Source organism: Vombatus ursinus, unplaced genomic scaffold (genome assembly GCF_900497805.2).
Source record: "Vombatus ursinus unplaced genomic scaffold, bare-nosed wombat genome assembly UNPS02014830.1, whole genome shotgun sequence".
Lineage (NCBI taxonomy): Eukaryota > Metazoa > Chordata > Mammalia > Diprotodontia > Vombatidae > Vombatus > Vombatus ursinus.
In genome coordinates, this window is record NW_020954608.1 from 35,982,933 (window position 1) to 36,001,499 (window position 18,567).

The following is an 18,567-nucleotide window of genomic DNA, read 5'->3' on the forward strand; positions in this document are numbered from 1 at the left end:
ACAACTCCATCAACAATGCATTAGTGTTCCAGTTTCCCACATCTTTTCCAGCATTTATTATTTTCCTGTTTTGTCATGCTAACCAATCTGATAGGTGTGATGTGGTACCTCAGAGTTGTTTTGATTTGCATTTCTATAGTCAATAATGATTTAGAGCACTTTTTATATGATTATAGATAGCATTAATTTCTTCATCTGAAAACTGCTTGTTCATATCTTTTGACCATTTATCAATTGGGGAAAGACTTGTATTCTTATAAATTTGACTCAGTTTTCTATATATTTTAGAAATAAGGCCTTTATCAGAGACACTGACTCTAAAAATTGTTTCCAGGCTTTCTGCTTCCTTTCTAATTTTGGTTGCATTGGCTTTGTTTGTCCAAAAACTTTTCAATTTAATGTAATTAAAATTATCCATCTCTCTTGTTTGGTCATAAATTCTTCTGTTCTCCATAAATTGGACAGGTAAACGATTTCTTGCTCTCTTAGTTTGCTTACAGTATCAGCCTTTATATCTAAATTATGCACCCATTTTGACTTTATATTGGTATATGGTATAAGATATTTGTCTATGACTAGTTTCTGCCATACTATTTTCTAGTTTTGCCAGCAGTTTTTGGTAAATAGTGAGTTCTTATCCCAGAAGCTAGAGTCTGTGGCTTTATCAAACAGTAGATTACTATAGTCATTGACTATTGTGTCTTGTGTATATAACCTATTCCACTGATCCATCACTCTATTTCTTAGCCACTACCAAGTAGTTTTTATGATTGCTGCTTTGTAATACAATTTAAGATCTGGTATGGCTAGGCTATCTTCCCTTGCATTTCTTTTCATTAATTCCCTTGATATTCTGGACCTTTTGTTCTTCCAGATGAATTTTGTTATGCTTTTTCTAGCTCTATAAAGTAACTTTTGGTAGTTTGATTGGTGTAGCACTGAATAAGTAAATTAATTTAGGTAGAATTGTTCCATAATTTTTTAATTTGTATCTCTAGCACTTAGAACAATGATTTGTGAACAGTAAGTACATAAAAAATATTTCATTCGTTCACTCAGAAATGTTATTTCCTCAAATCTTTTATTTTTTTTAGTGGGGGGGGATTGTAGAATTTTAGTATTTCTAATATTTTGTTGCTTAATTCTCAGAGAACTTTTGTGAGTTAGTGCCCTCACTGCTGAATAGGAGAAAATATCTGAGTTTTAGAGGTAAACCCCTCGCATTAAGACCTCAGTGAATAGTTACTGAACCAAAGATGAAAGGATCAAGTGTTCTTTTAATTGAGTCCTTTATTGAAATGTGGGACCAATTCAGTGGTCTTTGATTATTCATAGCTTTAAGAGGAAGTTTGGATCGCATTATAAGGTTAAAACAACATTGATACAGTAGAAATCACTTTGTACTTGGAATCAGAAAGACTGGGTTTGAATTGCAGCTCTGATACTGACTAGTTGTGTGACCAAGGGCCGGTCATTCCAACTCTCTGAGCCTCAACTTCCTCATTTGTAAAAAGGGGGGATTTTCTGGTACTATCTATTGCACAGGGTTGTTGTGAAGAAAGCCAGGTCTACTTTCTAGGGAAAAAAATGGATGGGAATCATATGATTTAGAGCTGGAGAAGAGGGATGGGTAAGGGGAAAAAAGAAGAAAAGGCTTCCAAACTACCCAAAGATTGCCCTAATGAAAAAAAAAAACTCTTCTTTGAATCATGGACCAACCAAGTATAGAGAATAATCAGTGGTTGTTTTCATTCCCGTAGAAAACCAAGCCCTTGATGACGCACTTTTCGGTGAAATCTACCATTATCTCTCGTTATGCCTTCACCATGGTTTCCTGTAGCTTGCTGAATCGGGCATCAGAGGACAAGGAAGTTGAGTTTCAGATGCAGATCCCAGCTGCAGCCTTCATTACCAACTTAACTATGTAGGTGGTACAAATATTGAAAGCTTAACATGAATCCCATACTATAGGATGCTAGAGGCTGGCCTAAAATGATATAGATGATTTGGACAATGGTGAAAATCAATGGCCGTGCTGAGAATTGGGTTGAGAATGTTAGAGTGGGAAGTGTGTGTGTGTTTGTGTATATATGTATACATACTGCATGCACACAAATACATATGTATATATGTATATATATTATAATTTATATTATAGGTGTGTATTTATGGTAGTCCAAGAGATTTGAAAACTGTATTAAACTACATAGAGAAGCAGATCTGTTTTTGGCTCTAAGCTGAACCCAAGAGGTTGCCAAAATAGGGTGGTGTTTGGGGTTTAATTTTAGGTCTGGGCAAAGGTCCAAAATGGTGCCTATTTTTTGTGGGTTGTTCTAGTCCTATCCTGTTTTGTGTACACATCCAATTTGAGGCAGATGGCATGATTTACTTCTGCAACATTACTTAGTCTTTATGGGTTGAGTCTTGCCATTCAGACCTGTTGAAAATTGCCCAGGAGAAAAATGAGCAATCTGTGGGTAGCATCCTGGAGCTTTTTCTTTCTGCACATTGAAAAGAGAAATAAAAATATTTTCCTAAGGTTGCTGTGGTTATAGGCACCATATCTCAAATTGTCTATTAACTTGAGGTTTGTAACATAGCTTTCCCTTCTGTTTTAGGGTTGTGGGAGACAAGGTTTATCAGGGGGAAGTTGCAGAAAAAGAAAAGATACATGGTGATAGGGCAAAAAAGCAAGACAACAAGACTTTGGCAGATAATGGGTAAGTATCATTTAACAAAGGGGTTAGTTTTGCATTTGGGAAACCTTGAATGGAACAGCATTTTTCTAACCTCCCATATCACCTCCCATATTCAGTTTCCCTCTCTTTCTCAGTCCTGTCTCCTGCCAAAGTGTCTTGAGTTTATCAGTTTAACAGCTTCATCCATCCATTATCCCTTACCAAATGTGCAGAGCCAATATTGTATCAGTTTTAAGTTTTGTGTAAGGCATCAAAAGTCATTTAGAATTCCTAGCTGAGTAAAGAATGAAACTCATATCTCTACTCCAGGTCTTTCTACCTATCTTCCAACTGTTTAAAATTCCTTTTCACTGGTTGTCCCCTTTGTCTGTCCTGCAGTTGTGGGATGATAGAAATAAGAGAATAATGTTGGCTTCTGTATTCTCTGTCATTCATATAGTAGCATGATTTGGCAAAAGGCCATGCTATGGAGATAAGGATCTGGCTTTGGGGCCAGGAAGACCTGAGCTAGAGTCTTGTCTCTTACACATACAGGTTGTGTTATCCCTGGCAAGTCCCTTCACCTCTTAGTACTCTAGGTAAAGCTCTAAGACTATAGGTTGCAGAGAAGAGAGAAGAACTCTGTGTCCATCTGCATGAAATCACAAGTCTGGTCCCCCTTGCCCTTGGCCATCATTTGTTATCTGTCTAAGCCTTTCCTTCTTTAACACTTGTAATTCTTCTCTTCTTCAGGTTTCTTATCTTCTTATCCCAGTTACTGCTCTCATCAGAAGGCTGGTTAAGAAAGAGCAGGAGTATGATGAGGGAAACTAGGGAAACAGCTGGAGATGGCCGAGTGTTGTGAAGTGGGTATTATGGTGGCTTTGTCCTATCTTTACAGGGAAAAAGGGACTGAGACTTTCAGTGCCTCTGTCATCATTCCCAGCAAGGATAAAGCTGCCTTCTTCCTACATTATGAAGAACTTTTGCAGAGACGGCTGGGAAAGTACGAGCACGTGATTAGTGTCCGGCCCCAGCAGCTTACAGGGAGGTTGCACGTAGAAGTGAATATTCTGGAAAAGTCAGGCATCGTGTCCCTTGAAGTACCACCACTGCAAAACAGCAGGCAGAAGGGCAGTGGGAAAGTGGAGGGTGAGTAGTGGCTGGTATGCCAACCCTTCCAGACTGTCACAGGACAATAAGCAACACCCAATTTATGGATGACTACCTATGTGGAATTATTTCAGGATTGCAGGGAAGGGTCCTCAATTTCTAGAATATATTGATGAGCTTTTTATTCATTTATTTATTTGCATACAAAATGAAATCGTTTAATGAGGAATGAAAAGCCATTAGGACTGTGGCACCTGGAATGTACAGAAGGGTGGGGCAGAGAAGGACTGGAGACCATGTCAAATAATAACTGGTTGAAAGAATTGATTACATTTAGTCTGGGTAGGAAATGATTTAAAGGGGACCTGATAGAGCTGTCTTCAAATATTTGATGATCTATCATATATGAAATTTAGTGAGGGCAGGGGAGGAAATAGGATTCCTTCTCACTATCCTCCATAGTAGTTATAGAAAGCTTGGCCTTTAATCACACAAGGTATTGTTATTTTTTTTGAATAAGTTTTTACTTATGTATTTTGGTTTTTACATCACCACAGTTTTGCCCCAGTATCTCTCCCCCTCCCCTCCCCCTCCCAGAAAGCCATCCCATATAAATAATAGTATTTTAGAAGAAAAAAAGAGAATAGAATTAGTACAGTCAATCAATACATTGACACTGTTCAAAAACATGTGTAATGTTCAACACCTTTGGACCTCTCCCCTCTGTGAGGGAATGGGCTGGAGGCTGGGAGTATCCTCTCATATCTCTTCACCATACTTGTTCTTCATAATTTCCCAATGTTTACCTTTGATTTTTTCAGTGCGTAGGTGGTTTTTTTCCATTTACATTATTGTAGTTACTGTGTATAGTTTTCTTGGCTTTGCTTACTTTATTCTGCATCAATTCATGTAGATCTTTCTATAACTCTATATAACATTCATCATTTCTTATAACACAATAAAATTTCATGACATTCATTCATGTTTCAAAATTTGTTTCATCATTCCCCAGTCAAGATGCATCTATTTTGTTTTTATTTTTTTGTCATCACAAAAAAGATGCTATAATTATTTCAGTGCATATGAAGATTTCTCTTTATTAATTGCTTCTTTGTGGCATAAGCCTCATAGTGGAATTGTTGAGTCAAAGGGTATAACATTTTAGTCACTTCATTTGCTAATTCCATATTGATTTCCAAATTGGTTGCATCAATTTTCAGCTCCACTAATAATACACCAATTTGCCTATCTTCCCACAACCCCTCCAATGATGACTATTGCCATTTTTATCATCTTTGCCAACTTGAAGGATATGAAGTAAAAACTCAAAGTTGTTTTGATTTGCATTTCTCTTATTAATTATTTAGAGCATTCTTTCATGTGGCTGTTAGTACTTTTTCATTTTTCTTTTGAGAATTGTTTGTTCATATTCTTTGACCACTTATCTATTGGGAAATGGCTATTTTTCTTATGTACATCTGTTAGTGATTCATCTTTCTTGGATATCAAACCATTATCAAAATTTGATACAAATTTTCTATCAAAATTTCGTATCAAAATTTGATGCAAACTTTTTTTCCCATTTGACAGCTTCCCTTCTTAGCCTAAGTGCATTAACTTTGTGCAGATTTTCAGTTTCATGTAATCAAAGTTATCTATTTTAGTTTTTGAAATTGCCTTTATCCCTTGTTTAGTTAAGAATATATCTCCTACCTATACCAATGAGTGGTGCATGATCTGTTTCTCTTCCAATTTTTCTTAATAGTGTGATATTTAGCATTAAGATCATATATCTATTTAGAGTATATTGTAGAATATAGTGTAAGTTGTTAGTCTAAGCCTAATCTCTGCTGAACTGCTTTCTAGGTTTTCCAGAAGTTTTTATCAGATAAGGAGTTTTCTTCTTAAAGTAATTAATGGTTTTGGTTTTATTGAAAACTGGGTTGTTGAGTTTCATTGTTTCTGATTCCATTTGGCTATCTCTCTCTCTCTCTCTTTTTTTTTAGGCAATTGGGGTTAAGTGACTTGCCCAGAGTCACACAGCTAGTAAATGTTATGTGTCTGAGGCTGGATTTGAATTTAGGTTCTCCTGACTCCAGGGCCATTCCACTGTGCCACCTAGCTGCCTCTACCTTTCTATTTTTTAATCAATACTAGATGTTTTTGAGGACTGTTACTTATGATATAGTTGAATATCTGGGAGTGCTCTTTTTCTTTATCCCTACTTCTTTTCATAATTTCCCTTGATAGTCTAGATTTTTTTGTTTTTCAGAATTAGTTGTTATTATTTTATAAACTTCTATGAAGTGTCCCTTTGATAATTTGATTGCTATAACTTTAAAAGTATAAATTAACTTTGGTGGTATTCCCATTTTTATTATATTGGCATGACTCAGCCATGAGCCCTCTAATCATTTATGCTGTACTCCATTTCTTAAAAGAGAATTTTGTAATTAAATCTATATAAGTCTTTTGTATAATTTGGTAGATTAATTCCCAGGTACCTTATGCATTCTGGAGTTATTAGATTTTTAAAATTATTATTATGTAGAAATTCAGTTGTTTTTCGAGGTTTTATTTTTTAATCTTCAAACTTGCTGAAGTTATTTACTTGCCTTGATAAGTATTTTTGCTGATTCCCTAGTTTTATCTTCTCTTTATCTATTTTTATGGTGTTTTTCTCTTGTCTTATTGCTATTACCAGCATTTCCAAAATTATATCAAATAATAGTGGGAAGAGTGGACATCCTTGCTTCACAACCATATTTTTGGAAATGGTTTTAGTGAATCCCCATTGCATATGATGCTTGCTTTTAGTTTTAGGTAGATCTGTTTTCTTTTCTTTTCCTTTTTAGTTTTTTTCAAATTACCTGTAAAAACAATTTTTAACATTTGCTTTTTTTTATTTTGAGCTCCAAATTATCTTCTTCCCTCACCTTTCCCCTCCTTGAGAAGTCAAGCAATTTGATATAAATTATACATGTGCTGTCATACAAAACCTATTTCCATATAGGCTATGTTGCAAAAGAAAATATGGACCAAAAAAACCCAACCCAAGAAGAATAAAGAAAGTTTTAAAAAAGGATGCTTTGATCTGCATTCAAACTCCATCAGTTCTTTCTCCGGAGGTGGATAGCATTTTTCATCATAAGTCCTTTGGAATTGTCTTGGATCGTTGTATTGGTGAGAATAGCTAAGTAATTCATAGTTGATCATTGTACAATATTGCTATTACTGTGTACAGTGCTTTTCTGGTTCTGCTCGCTTCACTTTACAACAGCTCATGTAAGTCTTTCCAGGTTTTTCTGAGAGCATTTTGCTCATAATTTCCTATTATGAACACGCAATAGTGTTCCACCAGAATCGTATATCACAAGTTGTTTAGCCATTGCCCAATTGGTGGGCATCCCCTCAATCCAATTCTTTGCCAACACAAAAAGAGCTGCTATAAATATTTTTGTTTATATAGGTACTTATCCTTTTCAAAAACATCTCTTTGGGATATAGACCTAATAGTAGTATTGCTTGATCAAAAGGTATGCACAATTTTATAGCTCTTTGGGCATAGTTTGGTAGATGCTTTTTATGACATTAAAAAAGGTCCCTCTATGTCTAAACCTCATAGGGTTTTTAGCATAAATGGGTGTTATACTTTGTCAAAGTTTCTTCTGCATGTGTTGAGATGATTATGTGGTTTTGGATGTTTTTGTTTTCAATGTGATTATGTTGATTGTTTTTCATCCATGATTGAACCATCCTTGTATCCTTGGTATAAGTCTCACTTGGTCATAATGAATAATTTCTTGATAAATTGACATAGTCCAGCAAGTTTTTGTTTAAAATTTTTGAGTCAAAAATTTTTTTGAGTCAGTATTTATTAATTATATTGGTCTATAATTTTTCTTCTATGTTTTATCTTCCTCTGGTTTACATATTAGGACTATATTTGCCTCAAGTTTTCTGATAAGGTATTTTCTCTATTTTAAAGAATAATTTGCATAGTATAGATACCAATTTTCTTTAAAAGTTTGATAGAATTCTCCTGTGAATCCATCAAGACCAGGAGCTTTTTTCTTTAGTAGTTTCTTTATTTATGATTTCTATTTGGTCTGCTGTCAGTTTCACTATTTAAAAACTTTAAGGTATTCCTCTATTTCTTTCTCTGGTTTAGATATTAGGACTATATTTGTCTCATAAGCTTTCTGATAAGGTTCTTTCTCAATTTTTAAGAATAATTTGTATAGTATGGGTACCAAATTTTCTTTTGTGTCCTCAATTTCCTTAGCATAGAAATATGTATAATAGGATCTGATTATTATTTGTTGATAGGGTTTTCTGCCCTCTTTTTAATCAGATTGACTAAAAGTTTATCAATTTTATTAGTCTCTTCAGAAAACTAGCTTTTAGTTTTATTTATCATTTATATACATACAAGATATTAAGCTGTTAACACCCCAGGATGTAATCACAAAATAATGAGGTAGTATCATTTTAGAGAATGTGAAGCCCTTGCTTGAGCTAGAGAGATAGATACCAGTTCACTATCAGAAGATGACCCTTTGGCGGTGCCCTTTGAAAAAGTAACCTCAAGTGATTAGATTTGTTCTGTTTAGTCCTTGAGTGCACACACAACTAGGAGGCATAGGTGGAAGGTGCAGAGAGGGCAAATTTAGGTTCAACGTAAGAAAAACACTTCCTAATAATTTGAGTTATCCTTTATGTTTTTCTTATGTACTTCATGTAGTACCTGGAACATAGTAAGCACTTAATTAGTGCTTGTTGACTGATGGGATGGGTCTCTTTCACTGGAATTCTTTAAGCAAGTGTTGGAGGAACACTTGTTTGTCATGCTGTGGTAGAAATTCTTGATATTTGAAGCACCCAAAATAGGTTTGAAATTTCATCATTTGAGTTTGAACTTTGTTCACTTGGACCCATATTGAGAAAGACATACCCATGAGAATGACAACCTGTTGAAATTTATCTGCCAATTACGCTTTATTGTGAATTAGTTCAGCAGGTCCTTTTCTGAAGATTGACAGGGGAGACAGGGAGAATTTGAACATATACTGGTGGTTTCTAGAGGGGAGAAAAGGATTGGTTAAAGGGAAATTTGATCTGCTTTATAGTTTTTCTTCTTGTTGTCTTCATTGCTTATACACTTTTTCATTATCAGGGTTAGCCCTGACTATGAACTTTAATTTAATGGTCAAGTTTGGGAGGAAGGTGGTCTAGAATCTTCTATCATTTGAACTAGCATTTCTGACTATCCCAAGTCTCTGTTCTGAGAAATGTCTCTCCTGAAGATAAGAGTCTTGTGGTGGAGGAGGAGTGAGTATTTCATGCAGTATAATTTGATGATAATTCAATTAAGCATCGCACTGAAGCTGTAATAAAGCCATTGGCTGAGTGTAGACCCATGAATTTAGACCCAGAGATTTTTGAGAACTGTCAGGCTTGCTGTGGTGATGTTTAAATGAGGTATTGGCTGGTTCTCACAACTTTTGCTTTTTTGTCAGGCATATTTAAGTGTATGTGTTTGTATGATATGAGTTAAGAAGGTGTTTTGTTTTGGTAATTGTTGTTTACTCAGGACCTCTCTGCACCTCTGGTGCATTCTTCTAGAGTAACTATTGATCTCTTAGAAACTCTTTACTTTAAGAACATAATTTTATTTACTAGTTTATTTACTTATATATTTATTTATTGGTTGTATCAAATCAGATAGGTTAGTTTGTCTCCCAGAATATGGTGAGTTTTATGAGAAGGAACTGGGCCAGACTAGATGGCAGGTGCAGCAGACTAATGCCTTTATCATCACTTCTCATTCCCATTGCTTTCAAAGTTCAGACATTACTGTTTCTGTGAAATTGTAAAGTGATAAGCATGAAACACAGGATGTTTTGATCTTGTCTGAATTTTGCTGCATGTTTCAAAAAAAACCCCAAAAAACCCTGAGGTTAGAAATCAAACTGTGTTTGGCCAAATACCGGGACATTTGTTGGAAAGGTATAAATATGGACCCAAACCAGCAGATTCTCCTGATGTTTAGAACAACACTAGCTACTTCCCTGCTGCCTATGTGCACAGGCTCAAGTGTCCTTCATTCTTTTCACTTGACCCTCCCACCTTCTCAAGCTATTGCCCTATTTCACTACTTCCTCTTATAGCAAAAAATCCTAAAAAAAACCACCTGTACTCCTTCACTTCCACTCACTTGCCAACTCCTTGAAATCTGGCTTCTGACCCCACCACTCAACAGGTACTGCTCTCTCCAAGGTTATAAATGATTTCTTTCTTTTTTTGGAGACAATCGAGGTTAAGTGACTTGCTCAGCCTCACACAGCTAGCAAGTCTCTGAGGCTGGATTTGAACTCAGGTCCCCCTGACTCCAAGGACGGCGCTCTATCCATTGAGCCACTAGCTGCCCTGTAAATGATCTCTTAATCTCTTAATGATTGGTAAGTGGATCTCTGAAAATCCAATGGACTTCTTTTAGTCTTTATTCTTGACCTCATGTGTTGCACACAGTTGACCATTCCCATCCAAATCCTCTCTGTTCCCTTGGATTTTGTGACACTCCTGTTACACGGTTTTCTTTCTGACAGCTCCTTCTCAGTATTCTTTGCTAGATCACCATCTTTGTCTTACATGCTATGCATGAGTCAGCTGGACTCTGTCCTGGATTCTCTTTTCCCTATGTTCCCTCTCAGTGACGTGATGAGCTCTGTTGCGTTCAGTTAATATCTTTATGTACATGGCACCCAAACCTACATATCCAGCCCTCATCTCTCTCTTGAGTTTCAGTCCCGTATTACCAATTTCCTGTTGGACATCTCCACCTGGATGTGCCACAGGCATCTCAAACTCAACATATCCAAAATACATCTCATTATCTTTCCCTCCAAACCTTCTCTTCTTAAGCTTTCTTCTGGTGACCTAACCCTTCCTCCAGTTGCCTTCATTTGAAACCTTAAGAATTATCTTTAACTTTTCTTTCTCCATCACCTACTCCTACTCCTACATTCAATCAGTTGACAAATCTTTTCTATCCTATTTCAAGAATATGTCTCATGACTATCCATTCTCTTGTTTGACTACTACCCAGGTTTAGGACAGCAATTGCTTGCGGTTTCTTCCTTCTCCAGCTTTATCTCCATACATGACAAATTGATATCCCTAAAGCATAGATCTGAACATGTCACTGAGGCTCAAGAAGCCTCAGTGGTTCCCTATTATTATTGTTCAGTTGTTTTCAATTGTGTCCGACTCTTCATGACCCCATTTGGGATTTTTTTGGCAGATACTGGAGTGGTTTCCCATTTCCTTCTCCAGCTCATTTTACAGATGAGGAAACTGGGGCAGAGAGGGTTAAGTGACTTGCTCAGAGTCACACAGCTAGTAAGTGTCTAAGGCCGGATTTTTACCTCTTAGATAAAATACAAACTTTTCTTTGGCATTTAAATTTCTTGCAACCTAGCTCCAACTTATCTTTCCAGGTTTATTCCACACTATTCCCCCTCATGTTCTATATGTTCAGCCAAGCTGGCCTACTTGTGATTGTGTTAAATCAGATAGGTTAGTTTGTCTCCCAGAATATGATTAGTTTTATAAGAATGAACTGGGCCAGACTAGATGGCAGGTGCAGCAGACCATATACAACATTCCCATATATACCATTCCATGTCCCACTTCCACATCTTTGCATAGGCTGTGCCCATTCTTGAAATCCTCTACCTCTTTACCTCCAACTCCTGGAATCTCTATCTCATGCATCACCTTCTATATGAAGACTTTCCCATTTCCTTCCCCCTCTCCACCAATTTTCAACTTTTCCCTCAGAAATTATTTTGTGTATTTTTTATATTTATCCTTGCTTTTATATTTATTTATCCACCCTAATGTTTGTTTAGAATATAATCTTAGTAGAGTATAATCTCCAGTAGGATATAATGCCCTTGAGGGTGGGGACTGCTTTTTTTTTTTTTGTCTTTGAATCCTTACCACCTAGCAGGGTGACTGGAAGGTGTCAAATAAATGCTCATTTAAATGAATTAAATTGAATAAGAACGATGGTTTTAATTCCATGCATAGAGAAGATTCAGGTCACCAAAGCTGTCCAATTTCAGACTGTTTTTCCCCTTTATCCCTTCCGCAAACATAGTAGTAGTAGTATGGAAAATGGAAGAGGACAGTGATGAGGGAGAAATGGTCAGAATTCTATTAGGATTCATCAAAGCCAAGTTAAAGCAATGTGATAAGGGCTATGTTCAGAGGATTAGTTCTATGATCTCACTCCCATCTTTTTTTAGGCATATTTATTTTAATTTTAATTTTTAGTTCCAAATTCTCTCCCTTCCCCCTCCAATCTCTTCTTCACCTATTGAGGAGGCAAGAAGTAAGTTACCCATTATACATATGAAGTCAGGCAAAATATATTTACACATTAGCTATGTTGGAAAAAAGCAAGAAAAATAAAGTGAAAAAAATGTTTAGTTATATTTAGGTGTATATGATATAACACCACCTTTTATAAAAAAATGGAGCAGATAAGAAAGGAGCACATTATCACAGATTTCAAAGCCTCCATAGGACATCTCATATGACTGTCTGGCTGTTTCTGTGTTGGTTCATATGGTATTCATTGTGGTCCAGTGGTATCTCTTGATGTTGCCTGTAGCTGTGGGTGCCTTTCAAAAGTGCTCAGATGGTCTTACCTTGATTAGCCCTAGAAAATAAGAAATTGACCTGAGAGCAGCTAATAAAGGAGATCAGGTCAATTTTATTAGAGAAAAAAAAAGAAATAAACAAATGGGACTTGTGGAATCTGGGAGATGAAAGAAGGTTCTGTGATAATTATTCGAGGAAAGGAGAGTAGTGTCAGAAGAATCTGGAAGTCACTGGGTGAAGGAGAATTTAGATGAAGGAAAAACATAAAGCAGGGTAGTATACAAATGACTTGGAGTTTAAACTTCAGAAGTTTGTTCTAGCAAACTTCTTATTGTTAGGGGCATCATATTGGGTTGAATAGCAGGTAGGATATGCAAAGGATAGGAGTCCTAATTCTAGCACTGTCCCTAAAACTTGCTAATATGTAACTTGTTTGCCTCAATATAATTTCCCCCTTCTCTCTCTGCCCTTCCTCCAGCTTATGGTGCCTTCTCCCTTTAAAATTACTTTTTAATCTACTTTGTACGTATGTACTTTGTACATATATATGCATATATATATTTATTGTTTCCCTCATTAGAAGGTAAGGTCCTTGGAGTCAGGGACTGTTCTATTTTTGTATTTGCATCCCCAGTATTTAGTACAGTGTCTAGAACTTAGTAGGTGCTTAATAAATGTTTGTTGGTTGATTTCTCATCAGAAACTCCATTTATGTGGACACTTGAAAGGATGAATTATGTGTTTTTAAGGACAACCTTAATCTTACTCTCCGAGCAATCCTAGAAACTCACAAAAGAACCCACAATTTCCTGTTTCATTTCTTACTGGTTTGAATATTTGGTATTCAAGATTCATATTTAAGGAGGAAAAATTTGATGTGTGGGAAGGACTGATAATCGGGGTAAAAAGTCAATGAGTGCAAACTAAAATGAGTAAAAAAAGACATCTTAATTGAAGTTTTACTTCTCTCCTGTCATCCATTCCACCAACAGTACTGGAAGAGCATATTTTTAATCCGACAGAAAAAATGTGAACTTTTGACCCATGGCGTATCCAGGACGTTCTGATGCTGGATTCCCTGTTCTGACATAGGTTGTCCCTATTTTCCACTTGCAGTGTTGGGTCTTTTTATACTATTGGAGAGGACCCAACATAGAATTACTCATGAAGCTGATGAAAGTCTTTTCCCATAACCAACTTATTGTTATAGAAACCGAAAATGGAACAGTAATAAGAGTTGATCTAGCTGAGATGATCATAGCCTTTACTGTCTTCTTTGAACCTGGCTTAAACCAAAATGGCATCAATGGTGGAAGTGCCCATAACATTGAGGTCATAAATCCACTGAAGTATTGAAGCATTAAATCCGTTATCTTTTTTTCTATTGTTTTTGCAAAAAACAAAAAAAACAAAAAAACAAACAAAAAAAAAACCCAACTTTTTTTTTTGCCAAAATATATTCTTTAAGGTTTCATAACTAATGTTGCAAGTAGCACACTCAAACTAGAAATACAATCCTAGGCCCCCCAGAACAATAGTAGATAATTAGATTAGAAGTTAATGCTGTTCATTTGGATGATTTTTGCTTTTGAAGATATTTGTAAGCCACTTTTCTTCAAAGTGAAGTTTTTGCTAGGGTTATAGGTATCACACCTGGAATCCCAGATGCTTCATAGGCTGAGGTTGTCAGGTCTCTCGAGCTTGGAAGTTCTGAACAGTGATGGCTTAGGGTGTTGGCACTAAGTTCCACTTTAATATGATGAGCCCCAAAGAGGGGAGAGGAAGGGCACCAGGTTATGTAAAGGGAAGCAAACCTGCCCAGATCATAAATGAAGCAGGTCAAAGCTCCCCTGCACTTCCAGCCTAGGGGAGATAGGGAGACCAGGAAGGAAGGAAGGAAAGAAAAAAGGAAAAAAAAGAAGGAAAGGAGAAAGGAAGGAAAGAAGGAGGGGAGAAAGGAAGAAAGGAAATAAAGGAAGAAGGAAAAAGAAAGGGAGCAAGGAACGAAGGAAAAAAGGAAGGAAGGGGAGGATGGCGGTATTCTTCACAGTAATTTGGAAAGTTAAGACCAAGGAGGGTTTTGGGAAAAGGTAGTGAGTTCGATTTTGGACATGCTGAGTTTAAGATGATTATGGGACATGGTTTTGCAAAAGGGTTTTTAACAGATATCTACTTCAGAAATGACCGTTTTGTCTGTAGTCAATCATGGTGTGTTGAGATAGAGTCAAGGTTCTGTTCAAGTGACACGTGCTGCTGCAAACCTCTTCTGACTGTCCACAGTCGTTAGTGCTGTTCCCCTGAAATTACTTGTATTGACAAACCTGGGTACATGTTGTTTCGCCACAGTAGAATGTAAGCTTCTTGAGAGGAAGAACTATTTGTTTTTGTTTTTGTATCTCCCTCCCCAAACAAGGAGATGCTTGATTAATGCTTACTCAATGCTAAATGAAAAGTTTATAGAAGACTAGTCAATCAAGAAGAATTTTTTTAATTAAAAGCTTAGTTTGTTCAAGGCACTGTGCTAAGTTTTGGGGACACATACACACACACACGATCCTGACATCAAGAAGCTCATATTATAATGGAGGAGACAACATACAAAATGTACATCCAAGATATATGCAGTATAAAGTAATCTCAGAGAATAAGCACTAGTAGTACAGGGGACTCTTGCAGAAGGTGAGATTTTAGCTGAGTTTTGAAGGAATCCAGGGAAACCAGCAGGCAGACTTGAGGAGGAAGAGTCATTCCAGGTATGGCAGAAAGCCATTGCAGTCTTGGAAACTCCAAATAGGCTAGCATAGTGCATAGAACACTGGCCCTGGAGTCAGAAGGACCTGAGTTCAAGTTTGGCCTCAGACCAAACACTTGACACTTACAAACTGTGTGACCCTGGGCAAGTCACTTAACCCCAATTGACTAAAAATTAAAAAAAAAAATAAAAAAAAATAAAATAAATAGGCTAGTGTATTGTACAGTATTCAGAGGGGAGTAAGGTGTAAGAACACCGGAAAGTTAGAGAGTCCAGGTTATGAAGAGCTTTAAATGTCAAAAAGATGGTTTTATATTTGATCCTGAGGTAATAGGGAGTCATTGTAGTTTACAGAATGGGGTTGGGGTGAGTGATGTGATCAAATCTTAGGAAGATGACAACTGAGTGGAGGATGGATTGAAGTGGGAAAACTCCAGAGGCAGGGAAAGCCTAGAGAAGGGTATTTCACTATTCCAGGTAAAAGGAGATGAGGACTTGCATGAGGGTGGGTACTGTGTAAGTGGAGAGGAGGGGAGAGGTGCTGTGAAAGTAGAAAGGACAACACTTGGTAGCAGGTTGGATGTAGGTGGTGAGGGGTGGGAGTGAGAGTGAGGAGTAGAGGATGACATCTAGGTTGTGAGCCTGGGAGTCTGGTAGGATGGTGGTACCCTTGACACTAATAGGAAATTCAGAAGAGAAGAGTATCTGGGGTGAAAGAGAATGAGTCCTGTTCTGGACACGATGAGTTTGAAAGGAAAGCCAATAACGGAGGGAAATTCTATGGCTCATCACACTACCAACAGAACTACATTTTTAAAAAATCTCGATCTCTGCCAAACAGATAATGAAAATGGTATACATGCCATTTTTATAGATAGACTGAATGAAGTTAGAGAGTTTAGGATACTCATCTATCACTAACTAATCTGTAGGGGGGGGGAACCTCACTAGTTATTAGGTAACTGAGTTTGTGGGGAAAAGTCATTCTAATAATTTATTTATTAGGAACCCAAGAAGTTGGTCACATAAATTAGCTTTTTAAAAATATTAGTCTTTTTTCCCCCAACCCTCCCATTGATTTCCCCATTGAAAGCTTCCCCTTGTGTGTCATCCTTAGCTACCTCATACCATATTTCCTGCTGGGGTATTTACTTCTTGAATGTGCCTCAAACCCAGATCACTCTGGATACTACAGTTGGAAAAGTATGCACTGTTTGACCTACGTGAAATATTCCTGTCCACTTGCCAGGAAAGAAAGTTGCGTGTAGTTCCCTGGCATTGTTCATTTCATGGATTGTTCAGGTGCATATCATTCAGCCCCTTAATTTCTGGATGCTGAAAACAGATGGAGGTCATGTGATTTTGCTTGTCCTGCCTTTGGCCCTAATTTTGTCAGGGCCAGCTGTTCATGGAATGACTCAGAAATACCCTTATGTGGTTGTTTTGCTTGATTGGAGCAGATCACAAAAAAGTTGATTTTCTTGACAGTCCACCACTAGTGAGTAGCAATCCTTTATGTATTTAAATTTGCTCTTATCCTTTCACTTTTTTCTCTTCTTTAATTTTTTTCAGTCTTTTTTGTAGTTAACTCAGTTTCTAAGTTCTTTCTTGACTGGGTAATCTATTGGCACACCCAGCTATGAATGAATGAATGAAAAAGCATTTATTATGACCTTGCTAAGAGGCAAGCGCTATGGTAAACACTGGCAACACAAATTTGCGCATAAATTGGATTTAAGTGAGGCAGAGTTGCACAAAGTCGTCAGCCTCACTCTCTTCCAGAGTCATCACAATCCAGTGGCAGGACAGAATTAAGAAGACTGGTGATGTGCCTCCAGATGCAGTAGATGACCCAAGCATTTGAAAACTTCCCCGGTGGAATGGGCAGAGGAGAACAATTTATTCCAATGACCATGAAGGCAGCTGAAGCTGCTACGGAGCACGTACAGCTTGGTCAGACATCACCAAAACGCCAAGGGAATCTAAATAAGAAAAGTGAGACAGCCCCTGCTCTCAATGAGTTCACATTCTAATTGAAGGGAGTTAACACATAAAAGAAAATGGGGCTTCAGGGAAGATGAAAAGGTCTGGAAGTCTATGCATAGTTTTGTTTTGTTCTTTTTTTCAATGTCCAATAAAGTTTAAGAAATTGTTCTGAGTCTGTCACTTCATAAGGTACCACTCAGCTTTTTAGGATAATTTAGGTCTACTTTTGCCCATAAATGGCACAGTGTAAAGGAATTTTGGAGATATCTTTTCCAACTATGATTTGTAATGCTGCTTTAAGCAACCCTTTACCCCACCCACCCCTATCTCAATTCCAGGAACACTAGCATAGTTTGGAAGTGAGAGCCTGGCCCTTTAGCATGCAAAGTCACACCCAGAAAAGTTAATATGTGTCCAAAACAGGTAAAGATCTCTGGATTACCTCTGCTTGGTATACATAGGAATAGATATTTAATTTTTTCTGAGGGACTGAGCACAACACGGGCCATTGAGAGTCATCAATATAGGAAAAGAACCAATCGGTAAACAATTATTCAGGAGGCTTCTCTCCCCTTTTGCTTTCAAAATGTGCCCTACTTTTGCTTGAATCTGACCCTGCATTTCAATTTCAACCATTAAAGGAAGTTGTCTGATTATATTGCTAACATACCCAAAGGGAAAAAAAAAACCCCACCCAAATCCACCTGTTGAGAGACAAATGATTTCAACCCTGTTTATAGGTATGTGCTTAACTGACTTACACCTAGTAAAATGGATCTTTAGGTCCTAGATGAGGCCACAGCTAATATGAACTATCTAGCTGTTTTTTTTTTTCCTTTTCTAATGGGAAATGGGTTGGCAATTGTGTTTGGAAAACAATATTCTAAAGGCACCTGATGTTGACTACTGTTCTCCTATAGTAGACCAGGCAGAAGGGGCCACAGGAAAGAGCAACCAGTAAATCCCTCTTTTCAGTGACTCAAGCTCAAACAACTTTCCAGATGGTTTTCTAGTGTGTCATTTCCCAGGCCTAAATTGTTTTGTACCTTTCGCTATTCCGTATGGCCTTTGGCTTCCTTCTTCCCCAAGCTGATGACTCATCATTCAGTATAAGCATCTACAAAGAGGATTAGTTCCTCTTTGCCAGAAGCAGCCAGTAGTATAGTGTGTAGAGTACTGGGCCTGGAGTCAGACCTGAGTTCAAATGTGGCCTCAGACACTTATTAGCTGTGTGGTCCAGACTTAAACTCAATATTCTCAACTGTCAAATGGGGATCATAACAGCACCTATCTCATAGGGTTGTTGTGAGGATAAAATGAGATAATATTTGTAAAGTGCTTAGCACAATGCCTGCACATAGTAGGCAC

The 18,567-nt window shown here is 37.2% G+C and overlaps 1 protein-coding gene across 3 annotated transcripts in view; it reads left to right on the plus strand.

The window, feature by feature from the left end:
• Positions 1 to 18,567, plus strand: part of ITIH5 (inter-alpha-trypsin inhibitor heavy chain family member 5) — a 91,497-nt gene that overhangs the window by 17,768 nt on the left and 55,162 nt on the right. For all 3 annotated transcript variants that reach the window (XM_027838618.1, XM_027838617.1, XM_027838619.1), the window contains exons 3-5: positions 1,761 to 1,924; positions 2,619 to 2,720; positions 3,580 to 3,830. In XM_027838618.1, the coding sequence (XP_027694419.1) occupies positions 1,761 to 1,924; positions 2,619 to 2,720; positions 3,580 to 3,830 (517 nt within the window). The remainder of the gene's footprint in view (positions 1 to 1,760; positions 1,925 to 2,618; positions 2,721 to 3,579; positions 3,831 to 18,567) is intronic.